The sequence below is a fragment of the Larus michahellis genome, chromosome 9, assembly GCF_964199755.1.
Source record: "Larus michahellis chromosome 9, bLarMic1.1, whole genome shotgun sequence".
Classification (NCBI taxonomy): Eukaryota; Metazoa; Chordata; class Aves; order Charadriiformes; family Laridae; genus Larus; species Larus michahellis.
In genome coordinates, this window is record NC_133904.1 from 30,993,889 (window position 1) to 31,011,867 (window position 17,979).

General features: G+C 43.2%; 1 protein-coding gene across 3 annotated transcripts in view; it reads right to left on the reverse strand.

The window, feature by feature from the left end:
• Positions 1–17,979, reverse strand: part of FGF13 (fibroblast growth factor 13) — a 272,834-nt gene that overhangs the window by 114,513 nt on the left and 140,342 nt on the right. For 2 of the 3 annotated variants that reach the window (XM_074601703.1, XM_074601705.1), the window contains exon 2: positions 14,912–15,079. The exons of the other annotated variant lie outside the window; for it this stretch is intronic. In XM_074601703.1, the coding sequence (XP_074457804.1) occupies positions 14,912–15,079 (168 nt within the window). The remainder of the gene's footprint in view (positions 1–14,911; positions 15,080–17,979) is intronic. 3 annotated transcript variants of the gene reach the window in all.

Here is a 17,979-nt window from a genome sequence, read left to right on the forward strand (position 1 = left end):
TAGAAGAAAGCATTACGAGCCAGGTTCTCAGCCAACACTCACTCCACTCCTGCAATCCCTCCGCTTCACAGCTTCAAGATCCATTGACTTCAAATGGGGCGATGCCAATTTGAACAAGTTATATTACACACGGAATAAAAAGTCTTGTTATTACAATGATGGAGAAATCAGACATCAGCTCTCCCATACTCTGCAACACCGTCGCCACTAGATTTTTAAAGACCACAAAGAAGTCCTAAACTACTTGTGAATTTGCTCATACTACCAACTGCAAGAACCAATCTGGTTTGATCCTTCCCTGGAGTCCCATCCTAAATCAAAGTAGTACAACTGCACCTTTTAACTAAGGGTTCCTTTCTACCCAACCTATAGCAAGAGAAGTCTCTTGAGAAATCTGGTGCATGAGTTTAGATTTACATGTTTTTCCTTATAAAACTTGACTTACGGATTATAACAAAACCCAGCATTCCTACAGATTTGTGTCCTTAAAAGTAAGCGTTCACCACAGACATCAACTCCAGGAGAATGAAAAGCTGATGGTATTTTACTGGGTGCTCCTTCCCAAACTCCTCCTGCCTCCCAGCCAGAATCCTTTCCCTAGGACTAAACAGAGAGAAGATGGACTTCTTAGAGCAACAATAGATTGAGCTCAGAAGGAAACAGAATGACTCATGAAACACAAGTTATACAGAAAGATTGCTAGAAATAAAAGAAGGAATGAAGGTAGAGAGCTTGGCACCTGGAGAAGAAACAGCTCCTCTTAAGAGAGGAGAGCTAAATATAGAACTCCTCTGCAACACCAAGTTAAGTCACTGGTGCCTTTCAAAGGTATGGGATGAAATCTCTGGGGATGTATTACAGAACTCAGACATTAAGTTGACCCGAAGCCAACTACTGCTCTCACCGCATCCATCCCAGGATGACTGAATTCCAATTTTACCCATAAATAAGAGTCTGGCCAAGCACTTACAAAGAAAAATGTCGGCAAGCATCCATCTCAACTTCATTCTGTTGGAAACAAGCTGACTTTAAAAGTTGGCAATAAAACTCCTAAAAAAAACTCCTAGGCCCAAAACACACCACTAAAAAAAGCCTGGCAGGAGTGTTGGATTGGTTTTTTTTCTTTTTTAAGATGTCCTTTTGAGATGTTAGTTTTTAAAAGGCACCTTTTCAATTTTGCTGATGCAGTGCAATTTCAGCTATAAAAGAGATTATATCAAGAACAAATTGTCATAGTGCTACTCTGTGATTTTCCTCAGTTAATCTCTTGGATAAACAATTATGCACATGTTTTCATTTGCATGTGCAAATTAAAGAATCTGCCCATAAATACACCTGATCAGGTATAAATCGGCAGCATTCTGCAGAAGTCAATGTACTTCATTAAATCTACATAAATTGAGGATATGGACCACTACTTGTGTGGTTCTAATCCATTGTTTAGATTATTAAATCCTGGCATGCATATGAGGGTACGTACAGAGTGGGAACATGGAGTTAGAGAAGAAACTGCTGTGCTTTTTGCCTCTGGCTGGTCGGTTCATGGGATCAGATCTTCTCAGGGTGAAGCAGAACAACCCAAGAAGAACAGACTGTGTTTCTCTGGTAGTGCTGGCGTAACAAAGATGATGTAACTCAAAACAAAGTCACAGCTGAGTAACTAATGTGTTTTTCTTTGGAGATGTCTGTCCTCTCCTGCTCTTTTTTCTCACTTTCAGGTTTCCATCCAGAACGGGCTTCCAACTCCTCTCCAATGCAGTAGCCTGCTAACTCGGTTGGAGCTCAGGGATCCCTCTCTTTTGCAATTTTGGATCTCACCTGCAGCCAACAAGTTCATCCAAAAGCACCCTGATCATCTGTCCATACCACCAGCTTCTTAGCCACTCTCCTAACAGACTTTTCTTCCTCATCATTGGACTCACCTTCTCCCATTTCAGTTTCTCCTCCTCGGTACCATGACATCTTACGGTTCAAAACCTGTACTCTTCTTGCTGCTCTTTATACCCATTCTCCTACCATTGGTTGCCACCCTACTCAATCCATGTTTCGTCTTGATGATTAGTCCACACTTATTTGCAGCTTGCTTTTAAATTAAAATTAATAGGAATGGGGAATAGAAGTGTTTTTCAGCAAATGAAAAATACATTTATCTTCAAAAGTGTCTTCAGTGGACATGACCCGTCAACTCATCAGAGTTTTCAGGGTTCCCAATGGTACCAGCCTGCACAAGCTGAGCATCTGCTGCCATTACATCCTGAAGATGTTCTGCTGTATTTGAATTTGAAAGAAATGTTATTTACACACAGAACAGACATCCTTAGGAAAGCATGCACCTTAGTGTGCCAAAGAACAAGCAGCCAAGAGAAACCTCTGCAAGAGAAATGGCCATCCCTTAAAACAACCTACTAATTTCGGTTAGAAGGTCATCAGTCTTAAAGAGGAGGAGTCCACGTTAATTCAGGAACCTTTCGGCGATCTGCTTAGTCTTCCTCAAGGCTAATCAGCATGCCTTGGAGGTAGCTTGCTCAGCAACCCAGCAGACAAATGATTTTAAATAACCTCCTTGTCTGTTATTTGGAAGGAAACTATCAAGGGGCAAAGGAATTTTTCAAGCAGAGCATCCATCTGAATTTTAGAGAATATATAACTTCCCCTTGAGTAGCAATTGCATATCATAAAGGATATGTTCTTCAGCGCCAGCAGGAAACCTTGTTTTGACTCAGAGCTTCCCTCAACTTTGAAATAACTAGCGCCGTACTTTTTTTTTACATATCCAGAAATATATCATACTGACTGAACATTTCACAACACGTATTATTAAATGCACTACATGAAATTCTTTTCAGTTAAAACAGTAATTTCCTAAACGTGCTCCTTTGTTATTAGTACAAAGAGCAGCAAAATTTCTCACCATTTTTATATTTATCTAATTTAATATCCACGTGATTTAAGAAACCCCTTCCTTGCATTTGGCTAAGTCCCATTCAAATTTTTGCTTACTACTGTTCTGACAGTGTATTTAATCTAAATTGATCATAAAAAGGCCAGCTGTGTGAACTCTACTGGGTTAATGCTGGTCATTAGAATGGCCATCATTAGAAGGGAACATCCTATGCGAAGCTTAAATATTTTCTACTAACAATATTTGAGAGACACCGGCCACATTCGATGTCAGCTTTGCCACTGGTCTGAAATGAGAGAATGATTATACTCACCAGAGGGAAGAGCCAAAACTCACTTCTTCAACTACTGGCTCAAACAAGCAGGAGATGCAGAGGAAGAGAAACAGGAGCAGGCACCAATATAGCAAAGGTGCGCAACCAAAATAAACTCTACATTTTTAACAACTCTCGCAATTAAGTGTCATCTTTGGCATCACCTGGTGCAGAAATTTGAAAAACTATGACTGCACAGAGGAAAGGCAGGTTTAGAGAACAGACTGACAGTCACCACAAACGTCGCTCATTCACTCTTAGTGCCTTTTTCAAAAGGCAGAAAACTTAGCACCGCATTCACTGCAGCCCCAGATTCTTGTCCTGCAGATGGTCTCCGTGGCAGACTCTTTTTCTGCAGCCCCAGCTGTCTTCACAACATTGAAGTCAAATTGGTAAAGCTTCCAAACCAATGGTGTCCATGAGAGCAGGAGATACGAGTGACGACACCCCTATTCATGAAGTCACCAGCTCACAGTTTACTGGCATCAGAGCCCTCCATGCCCTCAGAAGTCTCCAGACCATTTACTGATGTATCTTCAAGGGATGCTAAAGTACCAGCTTGCTGTATGGAGTAAGTTCTGCAGATTCAGGGACATAGATACTTTTTCGCCTCTTTGTTTCATCCTCTAAGAATGTGAGGTTCTAGGTCAAGCTAAGCCTCTAACTTTCTCATAAAGGTTGCAAGAAACACAGCTGAGGAATGAAATGTACCTTTTCCACAAGATCCAAGGAAAGAAAGCCTGAGACAGGAGTATTTTAACAAGAAGGAAAACCAAGCATAAGAAGGAAGGTTAAGCTGTTATTTAGAAAATATTTGTTAAGAAACCCAAACCTCAATCAGAGCAATTAAGAGGAAGCAGGGTTAGGCCACTTCATTTGTCTTCTGTACCAGGCCCCAGCAAAACAATCGAGATGCTTAGATATTTGTGTAACGTTACACTCAGTCACCACTCTGCACCAACGCTCTTCTGACTTCTCTATGCCAAGGGCCACAAAAAAAATTTAAAATCTGGCTGAATGATGCTGGCACAAATTTGAGGAGTGGTCACTAAGTTTTTATTTTCTTGTGAGAATTAAATTTGAATAGATAGTGAGAACTAACACAGCTGCACCAATAACCTCTCTAGAAGGGATTTTTATGTAATGTGGAAATGTCAAGTGCGAAAGACAGTTGGTACCTAAAGACTTCTTGTGCAATAAATTGTATATCTTCTTATACAACACGCAAGAATTTAGTGCACTTGGAAACTGTGGCAGACAGCTTCAGATCAGGAGTATCCAAGAGGCCTGAGAAAGGATTGCTCCTTGTTTCCAAACTGCACCATCGTTTTCTTCACAGCGGGAGTTCAAGGAACACTGTGTCACTTCAAGAGGATGCGTAGCCACGTGCCGGACACACCTCTGCAGGCCAGAACCTTGGCAGGTGTATGGCCCTTCTAACCTGTAGGGTTTAACCCACCTCTTCTGTAATCTCAGTCTTTCAGGAAAAAAAAAAAAAAGATCTGTCCGTCTCAGTGTTTTCAAACACGTGGTAGAAAGAAATAAACATGCACGCTGGGATCAACACCCAGCAATCTCCTGTTCCGTCTTCCTGAACACCACTGCTGGATAGTGCACCTTTCTGTCCTGGAGGACAAGACCTGGCTTAAAAGAAGGTATTTTGCACTGTCCTACAAAAGCTGGGGTTTTTTTTAAGCATATAAGCAACATCAAAGAACTTGTACACAGCAGGAAAACTCTGTAGATAGATTCCAGTGGGCAAAAAACTGAATATAAAACAGTCTGAGCACTGACTTTTTCCAAACACTCGGATACTACTGAAAAAGCATTCAATAATTTTATGTAAGTGTTCTAGGAAAACTCTGGCCTTTTGCAATCTTTGGACCTCTGTTGTGCTCGCTGAGGTCTGGGTAAAGCTTCTTCAGTTTCTTTAGCTTTACAGGTCAGGACGCTTAAAAAAGAATGAAAAATAGAGACAAAAATACTACCAGCAAAAGTTAACCGCTTATGCAATCATAAAAGAACACTAACGCACATTAGTGCATGGCGTGCTCACCACGTATTTGAAATATAATGCACTGCTGTGCAAATTCTTTAGCTTTGTTCTGAAAGCATCCACAGCGTCGACAGAGCAGTACCTGGAACAAGGAGGAGCATAAGAGAAAAACACTGAGTTGAGGGAGCACGTGGAGACCAGGCTGAGTTTGAAGCAAGACTGAGCTCCTCTTCTTTTCCAGATAATCCTAGAGGTAAGGAGTCTGCTAGGCTTTCAGATGAACCTTGACCACTTTTGTGCATTCAGAGGTATCACAGCTGCTGAAGGCCCAGACTGTTGATGGAACGAAGAGCAGAAACCCCCAAGTTGCATGTGGGCTGAGCTAACCCTGGAACTGAAAACGGTAGACATGCTGCAACATAATACTGTGAGTTACTCGAGCTAATTGCCCCTGAGACTACCAACACCATGGCATGGTGCTGCACTGGGCTGCAGAGATGTGGGACAGTAGCTCGGGGATCTCTGCAGCACGTTCTGCTGCACCATGCAGACATGCCTAAATGCTTTTGTAAGTGATTGCCTTGGGAAAGGAAACAACTTTCCAGCGATAGCTAAAAAGTTTAACAACTCCTTGTTTCTGGAGTTGTCCTAAACCTACAACAGCATGACAAATTTGGTGTGCTCTCAACCCAAAGGCCAATGTTTAAAAACTACAGACGTTACCACTGACAAAGGGTCGTGCAATAATTATGATGGGCCATGTAGTTGAATAAGGTACAAAGAACCTTCATTATTAATAAAGAACTACATCATCGTGTTTAAAATGAGGACAGATTGAAGAGTCAAGTCTGATGCTTTCTCAAGAGAACCATGGAATCAAAAAGTAGCAAGACAAAGGCCTTCCTCCATACAAGGAGCACTCTTTGAAGCTCTCAAAGAATCCTTTAAAGATGAGATGAGAAAAGAACACCAGTGTGACTCATTTGGTAGAAATGCCCTACTTCAGATATGCTAAGTGCCAGATACTGTCTCCATAATGAATATTTATTCTGAGACGAGCACAAAATAGCAAAAGGCACAGATAAAAGATTTGCCTTGAAGAGGACACAGGTAAGGTAAGAGATAAGAGTTGTCTTTAGGTTGCCATGACCTGCTCAGTGGTGGGGCCAGCTCCAGCTTGAGAATTAAAAACCATCGTCTTGAAATAAAAGCGCTAAAACTGCTCCTAATGCTGGTACTTACTTAAACTTCTCCAATGCTACAGAGTGCCAATTTGGCTAACCATTACACAATTCACAACTACAGCTGCACCTCTGAATTTTTCCACCAGGAAAACCCAGTCCAACAAACCACTTAATTTCCAATTTGTTACTTGTGGGCAGGTGAGATGGAAGAGATAAGTACTGTGAGGACTCTTCGTGCCTCTCCAGGTGCATCTTCTACCTATGGACTTGGGACCACTCACTCAATGACTCCATGAGAACAGTCACCCAGGTCTGCATAAGGTGGAAAAACAGCACCGACTTGAAGGTTGAAATCTGATTGTCCTTTACAGAGGTCAGGAAACATCTGGGCACTGAAGAAATTGGCTAGCAGAAAAAAGAACGTAGTCCAAAAGGGATTATGCACTCAATACCACATGTACACAAAAAGGTACTTTATAATGGTAGATGTGATCAAAGCACATGGTCTGCAGAAACTATGACTTAAATACCAGCTCCCCTGAAGAGCGCTGGGTAAGAGGTGGCTGCAGGGTGAGCATCGGTCCATCAGTGCCCGACACCAGCTGAATTCCCCCTCTGCGAGCTGCTGGCCTGGGCAGCAGCCTGGAAAGAGCAGTGGCACTGTTAAATTTGAAATCCTTCTTCTATCAGAAAGAGGGTGCCTGGGCTCCCTTTCTTCCTTATATTTTATCCTCGTTTCCCCCAGCTACGTTGTTCTAAAGACTTAAGTCTGACAAACAGACCAAGGTGTGCGCCCCACTTCCTGGACTGAGAGGTGTGCGCATACACAGTGAGAAGGATTTTTCCAGCTGTAATCCTTATTTCAGGTCACGTTCAGCTGACAGCAAGAGCCACAGACCTTTGACAAAGTCTATTTTTTCAGACAGGTAGGAATAACCTGGCAGGTGTATTAGTTAAAAGGAATTAGCAAAGCAAATCAATAGGATGCAGGAGTCAGGGCTGTGTGTAACAGACTGATCTCCAAGCCTCTCAGGAGCGAAGGAAAGCCCTAAGGAAACCTCTCGCACCGTCTCCTGGGAGGTGGCAGGTATACGTGAATTCAGGAACAAAAGAGATTGGCAAGCCATTCGAAATGCTACATTCAGTGACTTTTCTTCAAAACCTAAATGCCTTCCTCAATATACGCTTTGTAATCATTGTAGTACCTGCTGACAGAAATGTTTTGTCAACAATTAGATGCCTCCTGCTCAGGACTTTAAACAGTGAACCACCACGTTATTCTTTAAATCGTGTCCAGTCACCTTAAAAAGAAGTATTTTTTATAAGGCAGCACACAGACGGATGGGTAAACACTCAGCATAGAGCCAACTACTTGGTAAAAAGTAAATAAAGTGCAGAAAATGAAAGAAGTGGTAGAGGATATCAGTTTAGGCTAAAGCTGAAATAGCCTAATGCCATTCGTGCATTACCTGCTAATGCTGGCTGCTCCTGTCCCCCGGTCCTCTGTCCCTCACCATGCCACCCCACCCTTCCTGCCACAGCCAGAACTGGGCTCACCTAGTGCTGAGCCATTCGTTGACTTACATGGTGAGAAAAGAAGGTATTTGGTGATTGGAGGTGATTCTGGTCCTCTACTCCACTCTCCTGAGACCCTGGAATCCACCCAGATTACTGCATCCAGCTCTGCAGTGGATAAGTGGATAACATAAGAAGGACATGGAGCTGTTGGAGCGGGGCCAGAGGAGGCCACAGAGATGCTCCAAGGGCTGGAGCCCCTCTGCTGTGAGGACAGGCTGAGAGAGTTGCGGGGGGGTTCAGCCTGGAGAAGAGAAGGCTCTGGGGAGACCTTCGAGCCGCTGCCAGTCCCTAAAGAGGCTCCAGGAAAGCTGGGGAGGGACTTTTTACAAAGGCATGTAGTGATAGAACGAGGGGTAATGGCTTGAATCTGGAAGAGGGGAGATTGAGATGAGATCTGAGGAAGAAATTCTTTGCTGTGAGGGCGGTGAGCCCCTGGCCCAGGTTGCCCAGAGAAGCCGTGGCTGCCCCAGCCCTGGAGGTGTTCAAGGCCAGGCTGGACGGGGCTTGGAGCAACCTGGTCTGGTGGGAGGTGTCCCTGTCCAGGGCAGGGGGTTGGAACTGGATGGGCTTTAAGGTCCCTTCCAACCCAGACCATTCTGTGATTCTATGATTGGTAACAGACCTTGCCGAAGCACGGTCAATGCACAAGCACGTGGTGAGCGGCAAGAGGAAGGGAGGGATGGAGGCAGCTGGCAGTTCATCTGGCACAGGCTGCTGCAGAGAAGAGAAAGACAAAACACTCAGATTCCAAGTTTAAATCTATGTAAAAATGTTGAATTCCCAGCTCTGCTCTATTTCCACATGGCTAGAAGTGTCACACCCCAGAATCTTCCAAAGACAATAATTCAGTACCTGGTGCTCAGCTGATTCAGTAGGCAGTGTTACCGCAACGCTGATGAGATGCCCAAATAAGTTTTAAGAGTCAAATTCTTCACTTCCCTCTTTATAATGGGAAAGATTACATTTCCCTACTGCACAGCAGTGCTATGAGGACAAGCGTGTTCAATCTTGAATGGCTGTGGCAATAAGGACCATAAAAACTCCTAAGAGAGTGGGAAAAGAACTCAAATTAAACTCTATCAGAGGGTTCTGATCCCATTTGCAGACAAGTAAATATCGAGTAAACCTTGGATTTTGGCGGAATTACTCTGGATTTGCACTGTCTGAGCCTGAACCCGAGCCAGGCCCAGACCGCGTTCAGGTAAGCTCATTAAATACATCCCAACCCCTCTGACTCTGCTGGGAGCACTCACATGTTTAAAGTTAATCGTGTGCTTAAAGGCTTTGGAGGATCAGGGCAAGAGGGCTCAGCCACTTACAGGACTGAGCCATTCTGCTTTATGTACTAAGCATCTGAAGAAAATAAGAGTGCGGTTGTCACCACTGCCTCCCAATGCCCTGAAATAGAAGGTTATCACTTAATCACGAAGTCGGCTTCTCTTTGGGGGGAAAAAGCCATTATAACAGCGGCAGCTTCAGACCTTTGGCTTTTGTGGTCTATGCCACTCCTTTCAGATCATCCTTCACTACAGATATGGTCCCACAGCTGCAGCAACTCCATGTGTCTCCAGACAGACAGGATTTAGAGCTTAATATTGGACAAGGCTCAGGCATTGCTCATTCCTTCTTCTTGCCAGTGCCAGGACTCAGGAGGGACATGAGGTGAAAGCTTCACGTTCCCCACAGGAGGACCCAAGAGATGCAGGCAAAATCCCATCAAGAACAAGGTTTTGCTGAGGGAAAGGGTGATGATGGATGCTCTGAGGGCTGCAGGGCCCGACACCAGGCAATAGCAGACTGCCTGCCATCCTTCCCTCCCTGGGATGAACTACTCCAGGCCAGAAAGCTCAGCTGCGGCAGAAAAGGGCAGGAAACTCCTGTTGGCAAAAGCCTTGGTAAATGGGAAACCAAGTCTTCACTTTTCACTTCCACTGAAAGCAGAAGACACAATGAAAAATATCACAGAAGATGAGGAAACGTGATTAATTTCATATCAGGGGACCATAACCCCGATAAAGTTTCTAAATAGGATCATATACCTTAGTAGGAACCCCTATTCAACGAACCACTGAGCTGCTTTGAAGTGGCTGGTGGTCCAGGTTAAATCAGAGGTTGAATGCACCCACAGCAGACACTGAACCTCCGCGCTGGTGTCTCACAGCTGAATGTGCTGGGTCTGAACATCTCCGACACGACCAGCACAGGCAAACATACCTATGTTTCACATGCCTCATCTCCATTATTCCCCACTGCAATGCAAAGTCTTTTTCAGTTCTGAACAATAGATAAAGCCAAAAAATGTCTCGGCGTTCTCCGTGATTTCAAATACAGGTTCTCCTCCCACTTCTTTTGTCTTATTCTCCTCTAAAATGCAGAAATGCACATGTATTAACATAATTAAAGGAGGGAGCTGGGCTAATAGGACTGATTTGGTCTAGAAGAGAAGTGTATAATTAGAGTGCCAAGTAACAGTACTCTCAGCGGTGACACGACGCTTGGAGCACCAAAGGGACATTCGGTGTGACAACAGAAAGGCTGGGAAATTCAGCTGGTGACAAAACCCTGTGTATACATGGGGTAGGCAGAACAGCCAGCCTCCCACATCGTGCGCTTAAATGTCCTACCTCTTCCTCCCCCCCGGGACTGGGTCCGCCAGTCAGCCCATTGCTAGGGACGAAGATAACAAACCATTGTCAAGGGCAACCGCAAAGCTGCTTGTTTCACATTAGCATCCTTAACATTTTCTATCTAATCAGATTTCCTGTTGGTTGAGGAAAGCTGCCTGTCCTCATTACCAGCTGCTATCCCAGATTTCCCTCTCCCAATACATATTTTGCCATGCTTGTCTGCTTTTCTGTGTAAAAAGGTTATGTATGCCTGGAGGGAGACTAAATGTTAACACAAAAAAAGAAAAAAAAAAAAAAGGGCCAAACCCCCCCACGTGAAAACAGAACTGTGGGCAAGAGGCCAAGACTCTTGAATATGTGACTGTGACTAACCAATGGGTGTTTTTAAAAAAACATTTCTCTCATTATATTCCCTCCTCTGGATGTAATAATACAACTCAAATTAGTTTTCCAGGAGCAGACTTCTTTTTATGTACCCATGTTTTATACAGATAGCAGCAGCTTACGTTTAAACTATTTAAGAGAACAAATAGCTGCAAAATGTACTTCAGATGGCCCTTCTCCTGCTAGCAGTGTATTCCTGGCTGGAGGGAAGCTACAAAAACACCCTGTATTTTTGCTGCTGCTGGGATGTAATTGTAAACAATGCGCAATGCCCACAGGAGCTAACATCCAGGTAAGGATGTCAGGTCTGCTTGTTTTATTGCATTTGAGAGATCCACGACATTGTAAACTGTAGAAGGACTTTGACAAAACAAAGCCGGAATGATGCAGAATAAAAGCAGCAGTTCGTCTTTTACCTTAGTCCAAAGTTGCCCATAGCATAAGGAAAGGCAGCATCCTATCTGAACTGGGATCCGGATGACAGACATCACCCTGCTGGCACTGGACCCCAATGGGAATTTCCACATTTTGAGAAGATAATATTGTTGTGTTTCCTATTGTTCTCCTCCTTCCTTCCACATCTACCACTTAAAAAAAAGACCGTCCTTGCTGTAATTACTGCACTAAGGACCTTCTATGGGTCCTCCAGGCTGGTATCAAATGTACGGGCCCTGGACCTATTCTGTTAAGGTGTAGTTGAGGCAGATGGGTGCTGTGAAAAATGATGACATTGCAAGCAGGCAGGTAGAGTGCCAGAAAAAGAACAAGAAATCAAGCCAGGTTTAATTTAGGAAACACAGATCTAATTTTCCTATTCCTTCTCTTGCTTTTAGAAATGGGCCTGAGATACAAGAAACGATGGGCCACTTGGTTAAGACACCGGAGTGAGGTGGTATTTAAGTCTTTCAGCAAACAGTAGAACGTTCCCCAAACACCCCTACAAAAAGCCAGGAAAATCTTTTTACCTGGTAACATCATACATGCCTAGGGGGTTCAAATTCTAAAGCGTTAGATGAGGTTCCTTGAGCATTAACCCTCTGTGAAAGTGGTTAAAAAGTGCAGAGAAGAAATCCATCATCTAAATGAAATATTTAGACAAGGAGTTGCAAAGTTAGAAACGTGCAGGATTTACTCTGTGCTCCCAAGTTGTTACTCAGCAGATAAAAAAGGTACATTTTTTATACTCTCTGCAGAGTCTTTCAAGTCTGTGGTTTTCCATAAAACTTCCATTATGACATTTTACTTGGAGAGCTTTCCTAATAGCTTCTTAGTTGCCATACTTTCCGGTACCTTCAAAAACATGCAAATTATGCTGCAGTAACAGGTTTAAATGTTTCTTTTCATTCATCCTCCTAGCACAATCGAGCTATTAACTGCTCGGTTCACTCTAGAAGGTTTTCAGGTGGGGTTTGCTTCGGCCACTCCAGTAACTTCAACGGACTGTTTTAGTTTTTGCACTGAAAGCACAGTTCAGATCATTTCACACTCAAAATTTTTCAAGCTTCATGCCAACAAACCCCTGAGGATGACACCCACCAGTCTTCCAGTGGGTCTAACACCATTGCCAACCAGTTCACAGATTTTGAAGAAAGCCCAATGCAGCCCAGGCCATTTAAACTGCAGCACAGACTACAAGGACTCCTAAACATGTCTTTTCCCTCTCATGCTAGTGGCAATTTCTTTCACAGAAACACATATAGAAATCACGCAACAATAACAAAGGATACCCCTATGAGTTTCCATCAATTCAGATGGTTGTGGGATAAGTCAATAGGGCCACTGCTTCTTGTGCCCCATCTAATAATGCAAAATTCCTGGAGGAGAGGGTGAAGGATAAAAAAGGGAAGGGGAAGAGACATCCCTCCTTGTACACTGCAGTAAAAGATGAAAAGCTTTCCTCTTAGAACTAAACATTTTCGGTAAGAATGATTAACGGTACCATCTGCCATGGAGGAAGGAGTAACACAGCTGCTGTTGGAGAGAGACAGTACGTAGATTTACGGAGAATCTAAGAAGAGCAACTGTTGGCTTCCAGGTGACAATACGGCAGAGCTGATGCTCCCCAGGTCTTCACTTAGAGCCTGCACCTTACAAGCTTCTCCCAGCGGATCCTGAATGCTCCACATTGAAGAAAACCATGCCCCCAGGAGATTCACGCTCTGGAGATAAAAGGCCCAGCACAACTCCAGTTCCCTTGTTCCTCTTGAATATTACATGCCATTACCATGTAAAATTGTTGATTTATTCACTCAAAATGATCAGACTAAGAGCTAGTCCCCAGGAGGAATCCAGCTGCCGGTAGAAGTTCCACTGAAATGACCATCAGCTTCCGCTGGAGTTACACATGACCACAAGGAAAAATTGAAATACAGCATGTGAGTCGATGCCAAGTTGAGGGCCCTTCTTTTTATGGCTCATGTGGAACCTTTTCATTTCATCCAATATCACCTCCTGAGGATGCTGAGCACCTCTAGTAGCTCAGTTGTCATCATCTGCCTAGAGGAGCTTGACACACAGAGCTCTCGGCTCATAATTTACTCATGAACAACACAAACCCTGACAGATGCTAGGAAATTCATTGTATTTGCTAATCCAGAAGAGTGCTATGGGATTCACCTTTCCTTCACGTTTACTGAAGTCAGAATTACAAAATCATGACTCCTATCAAGTCAGCCGCAGAACTGAGAGAAAAATTAGACTTTGTGTTCTCAAAACCCGATTGCAATATTCAGCTATATCATCACCGAACCAAAAAACCTCTCCCCGCACCTTCCATCAGTGTTTGTGTCAGACTTAGTATTTCTGGTGAGATGAGAAAGAAATGCTATTTTAATAAAAATACTTTTAAAATAAAACACCCAGAGCTCCCAGAAGCGATACAAAGAACATTCATGCAAAATTTAGGGTATGTAAGAGGAGAAAGCAATTGAGTGAATATTTTGGGCTAATAGTGACAGCTCAGCAACTGATGCCCATCATTACACAGGGAATAATAGAAGTGATTTGTGAGGAAGGACTCCAACCTGCTCACTTTGCCATTCCCGCAGACTCAATTGTGGCAGAATCCAGCCCTGAATATTTCATCTTAAAATACATCTACCAGCAATAAGCATTATTTGTCTTGGCAGATACTGGAGCTTATGCAAAAAAGTAGAAGGCTTACCATGTGGAATATGAGGCAGTAACGCAAAACACATACGGAACAATAAGAGAAAATAGTAAAAAAATATAATTTATAATACCTTAATCTTACTTACACTAGACAAACAAGTTAAGATATAGATACCTCAATTAATAATTACATATTAGTAAACACAGCATTAGAACAGACCATACCTTTGCTTTATCTGAAAAGGAAAACATTCTACTTGTATTTTTCTGCTCTGCATGCATTTCATTTTCCAAAATGCAACCGGGCGTGCATTACAGACAAACTTCACCCTGCTTCAACCGAAGGACAGCTGTCATGAGCATTCTCTAGCGCTATGCAGAAGCCTTATGGAGTGAAAGGTGTTTGGGGACAAGCCGAATCCGAGTCTAAGTGCCATATTTGCAGCAGAGTGCAGCTTCGGGAATGTTATTGGAAAGAATCGACTAGGAATTGATGCCGTTTACGTAGCAAGCGACTTTTGGCAGCCAAAAAAAGGGCAGTGTGTAATGATGAGAGCTGAAACAAACAGACTTTATTTGAGAAAAAGCAGCGTCACTTTACTTCTTGTCTAGAATGATACCGTACATGGCTTGTATTGCTGTGTCCCGTGATAGCTGAATCAGACACTAACAGGCAAGCAAAGGGGGACACGGAGTGCATCGCGCTGCCTGCACTGACACAGGCTGGGAAACACACAGCACACTCTAGGGACATACATGGAAAAAAAAAATAAAATAAGAGAAACAAACAGAACATGGATCCATAGTGCCACAAACCTTCTGGCTCTGTGTTCTCTTTGAGGTGCACTTGCTTCAGTGGGCAGCAGAAGATTTCGTGACACTTAGCACGAAAAGGGGACTCTTTTTTCTTTAATTCCGCAGATTGGATCGAATCTTGCCGTAACATAATGTACTCCTGTGTGCCAGGGGGAGCGTCATCCATAACTGTGGTCACCACATAACAAAATGAACTCAAGTTAGAGCTTGAGAAAAGCAATCTAGAGAATTAAATCAACTACATCATGTCAGGGTGGGGGAAAGAAAGGAGGGGAAGAAAGGTTTATAGGAAAGAAAATCAAATTTAAAGTGTAAAGTATCTTAGTCATGGTGGTAGAAGGGTGGGGGAAATATTTACTTCTATAAACAACGCTTCTCATAAACATCAACACTTTATATTGTTTCATGCAGCTTTAATAAACAGTAGAATAACACCCTGCTCCAAAAAGCAACAAGGCTCTCTCCTATGTCTTTGCTTTATTCTCCTATAGCACCTATATCTACTCTGCATGCAGACTAAGAAAAAAAAGGCAAACACAGCATGCTGTTATTGCCTAGCCACAGGCAATCTCTCCGTTAACACCAGGGAGTAATCATTCCACATCTGCAGGTAACGCAACATCAGTGTATCTATTCCCCAAAGTAAAAAGAACACGCCTTTATCAGGATATGTAATTGCACACAGTTCCTTAGAGCAAGGCTGACAATCCAATGACATTTGACTTGGCCGTAATTTTCAACGGGTAGAAGAGTAGATGTACAAAGAGAAAGCACATTAATCCTTTCGACGGTTTTCTCGTAAAACAGCAAGTCATTTTTTAAAGTTGATCTTATAAGTCAATACTGCCATTAATAATATAAATGATACGCAGCCTGAAATGTTTTCTGAATGGGGTCAGACTATTAAACGGTAAAAAGATAAAATATACAGCACACAGAAAGCTCCAGCTACCTCAAACTATTACATTACCAGAAAGAATTGAAACACTTTTCCACTATCTAAGAAACGGAGCCTTAATAACGGAAATAGTGAGATTCCTCAGCTTACAGCTTTAAGGCAGAGATCATCTCTCAAGAACAAAAATTAAACGCTTTTTCAAAACACAGTCTCTAACCACTGCTAGATATTTCTAGTGTGATGCAGAGATATAAAACCACAGCCAAAACCAGGCTGAGATTCTCCAACTCTGTAGAAAAAAAAATAAAAATAAAAACATAGATATATATAACAAATTCCAAAGATTGGGAAAGTAAAATTCCAACAATCAGGAAAGTAACGATTGATAGGCTAGTCTAAAACTGCAGACGCACTAGCGCTATGTAAGTTTATACGGGTCTAGAAGTGTCGGCTGTTAATTCAAACAATTTAACCGCTTCCTAAATATCTGTACATCTATAATCATTTCAAAAAACTGTCAGATTTAAATATGGATCCCCTCAAGCAAATATGACCCTCTTGCATTTTCATGCACCGGACTTTTTCCTCTCCCATCACGAACAGCACTAGGAAGAGTCACATCTAGGTGCTAAGTAAGTGACTCAATTTGATAGCCTTTCGTTTCCCAGTGGGCAGCCACACTCTTTCAAGACCTCATTAATCTGCAGGAGACACTTTGCACCTTGGCTGTTGTTGCTTCATTAGACTACACGCAGCACCAGTGACACACGCTAATAATCCATATAAAGCGTCATTAAAAGGGATGCAGGAGCTAATAGGAAAGCACAAGTCGTCTAAAAAAAAAAAAGAGCAGTGGGTTAATGGAGCACAAGGTCTGGGTTGACAGACAGTTTCTCCCTTAACAATATTAGTTTTACTTTGGCTTGCTGGAAGGCTATGTGTGTGTTCACAAAACATACCGACAGCCCTGAGAATGAAGGGCAATTCCTGGGAGTAATTATTATGAGTCAACACCCAAGATAAGCCGAAGACCAACAAGCCCTGCTGGGTCAACTCCTCCAAAAACTGTTGCAAGCATCTGCGTAAAGCCACCACCAAGCTGTGCCACCAACGTCAACGGTGCGGGAGCCCTACGGCGCGTCCTTCTGACATTTAGAGGGAGGAAGGATAACAGGCGCCGTGACACATGAATAGCCAGCAGAGGAGTGAAAGGCGCAGCTCTGGCTGATGCGCAGCAGAGCGTGTCCTGCTGGCAAAACCCCAGCTTTGGGCAAAAGGCACATCCCTGGCCTGACCAACCCTCTGAGAGACAGAGCCCTCGCTAAGAAGTCCCATTCAGCTGTGGGGACCTCAGAGAATGACCCACAAAGCTCAACGCTGTGGGATGTTGGACTCATACTTTAGTGAAAAAAAACAAAAACCAAAAAGCAGAAATCAGGCTGCTAAACAGGGTCTGCAGGTGAGGAGGAGGACTGGAGATTACCCAGAGGTATGGAGTAAGGACCGGTTCTTCTAGCCACGAGAGCTGTTTGGCACTGGGCTATGATTTCTCAGCTTCTGTAAGCTCAGAGGGCTCTTGCAGCATCTGCAAACCAACTCCACCGACTGATTCCATTCACCCAATGTTTGGCAAATAGTTGCTTGATATCATTAGGTAGGTCCACCTCTACCTGGGGCAAGCTCACTAAGGCAGGTAGAGGAGATATAAGTGGTCCTTTATCAGTCACCTATATGCTCATATCACCACTATTTATTTAAATATGAATAAGCCACAAAGAGAACCACACCTTCAATAAGTCTAGAACACACTGAGATCAACAAAAGAACATGGGGTCACTAGAATCTGGGACAGCAGGGGTAAACGAGCCTTAGTTTTGAGGACCATCATAGTACTGACATCTGGAGCAAACCCCAGCAACCGCAGCTCTAATAAAGCCTTAATGCTGGAATGATGTATGGATAACTTAATTGATGTCAGTGTTTTGAAGGAAACGGCTAAAACCTTTTCTTAACTTGATAAATAGCCTCAAGTCAGGCAGAGAATTTATTACAAAACTAGGAACACTCCCTGGCCCCCATGCCTCCTTTCCCCTGCTATGACGACAGCCAGACACCCTCGTGGAGCCACTGAAATCACAGCTACGGGACCTCAATTATGGGTCCCAAGAAC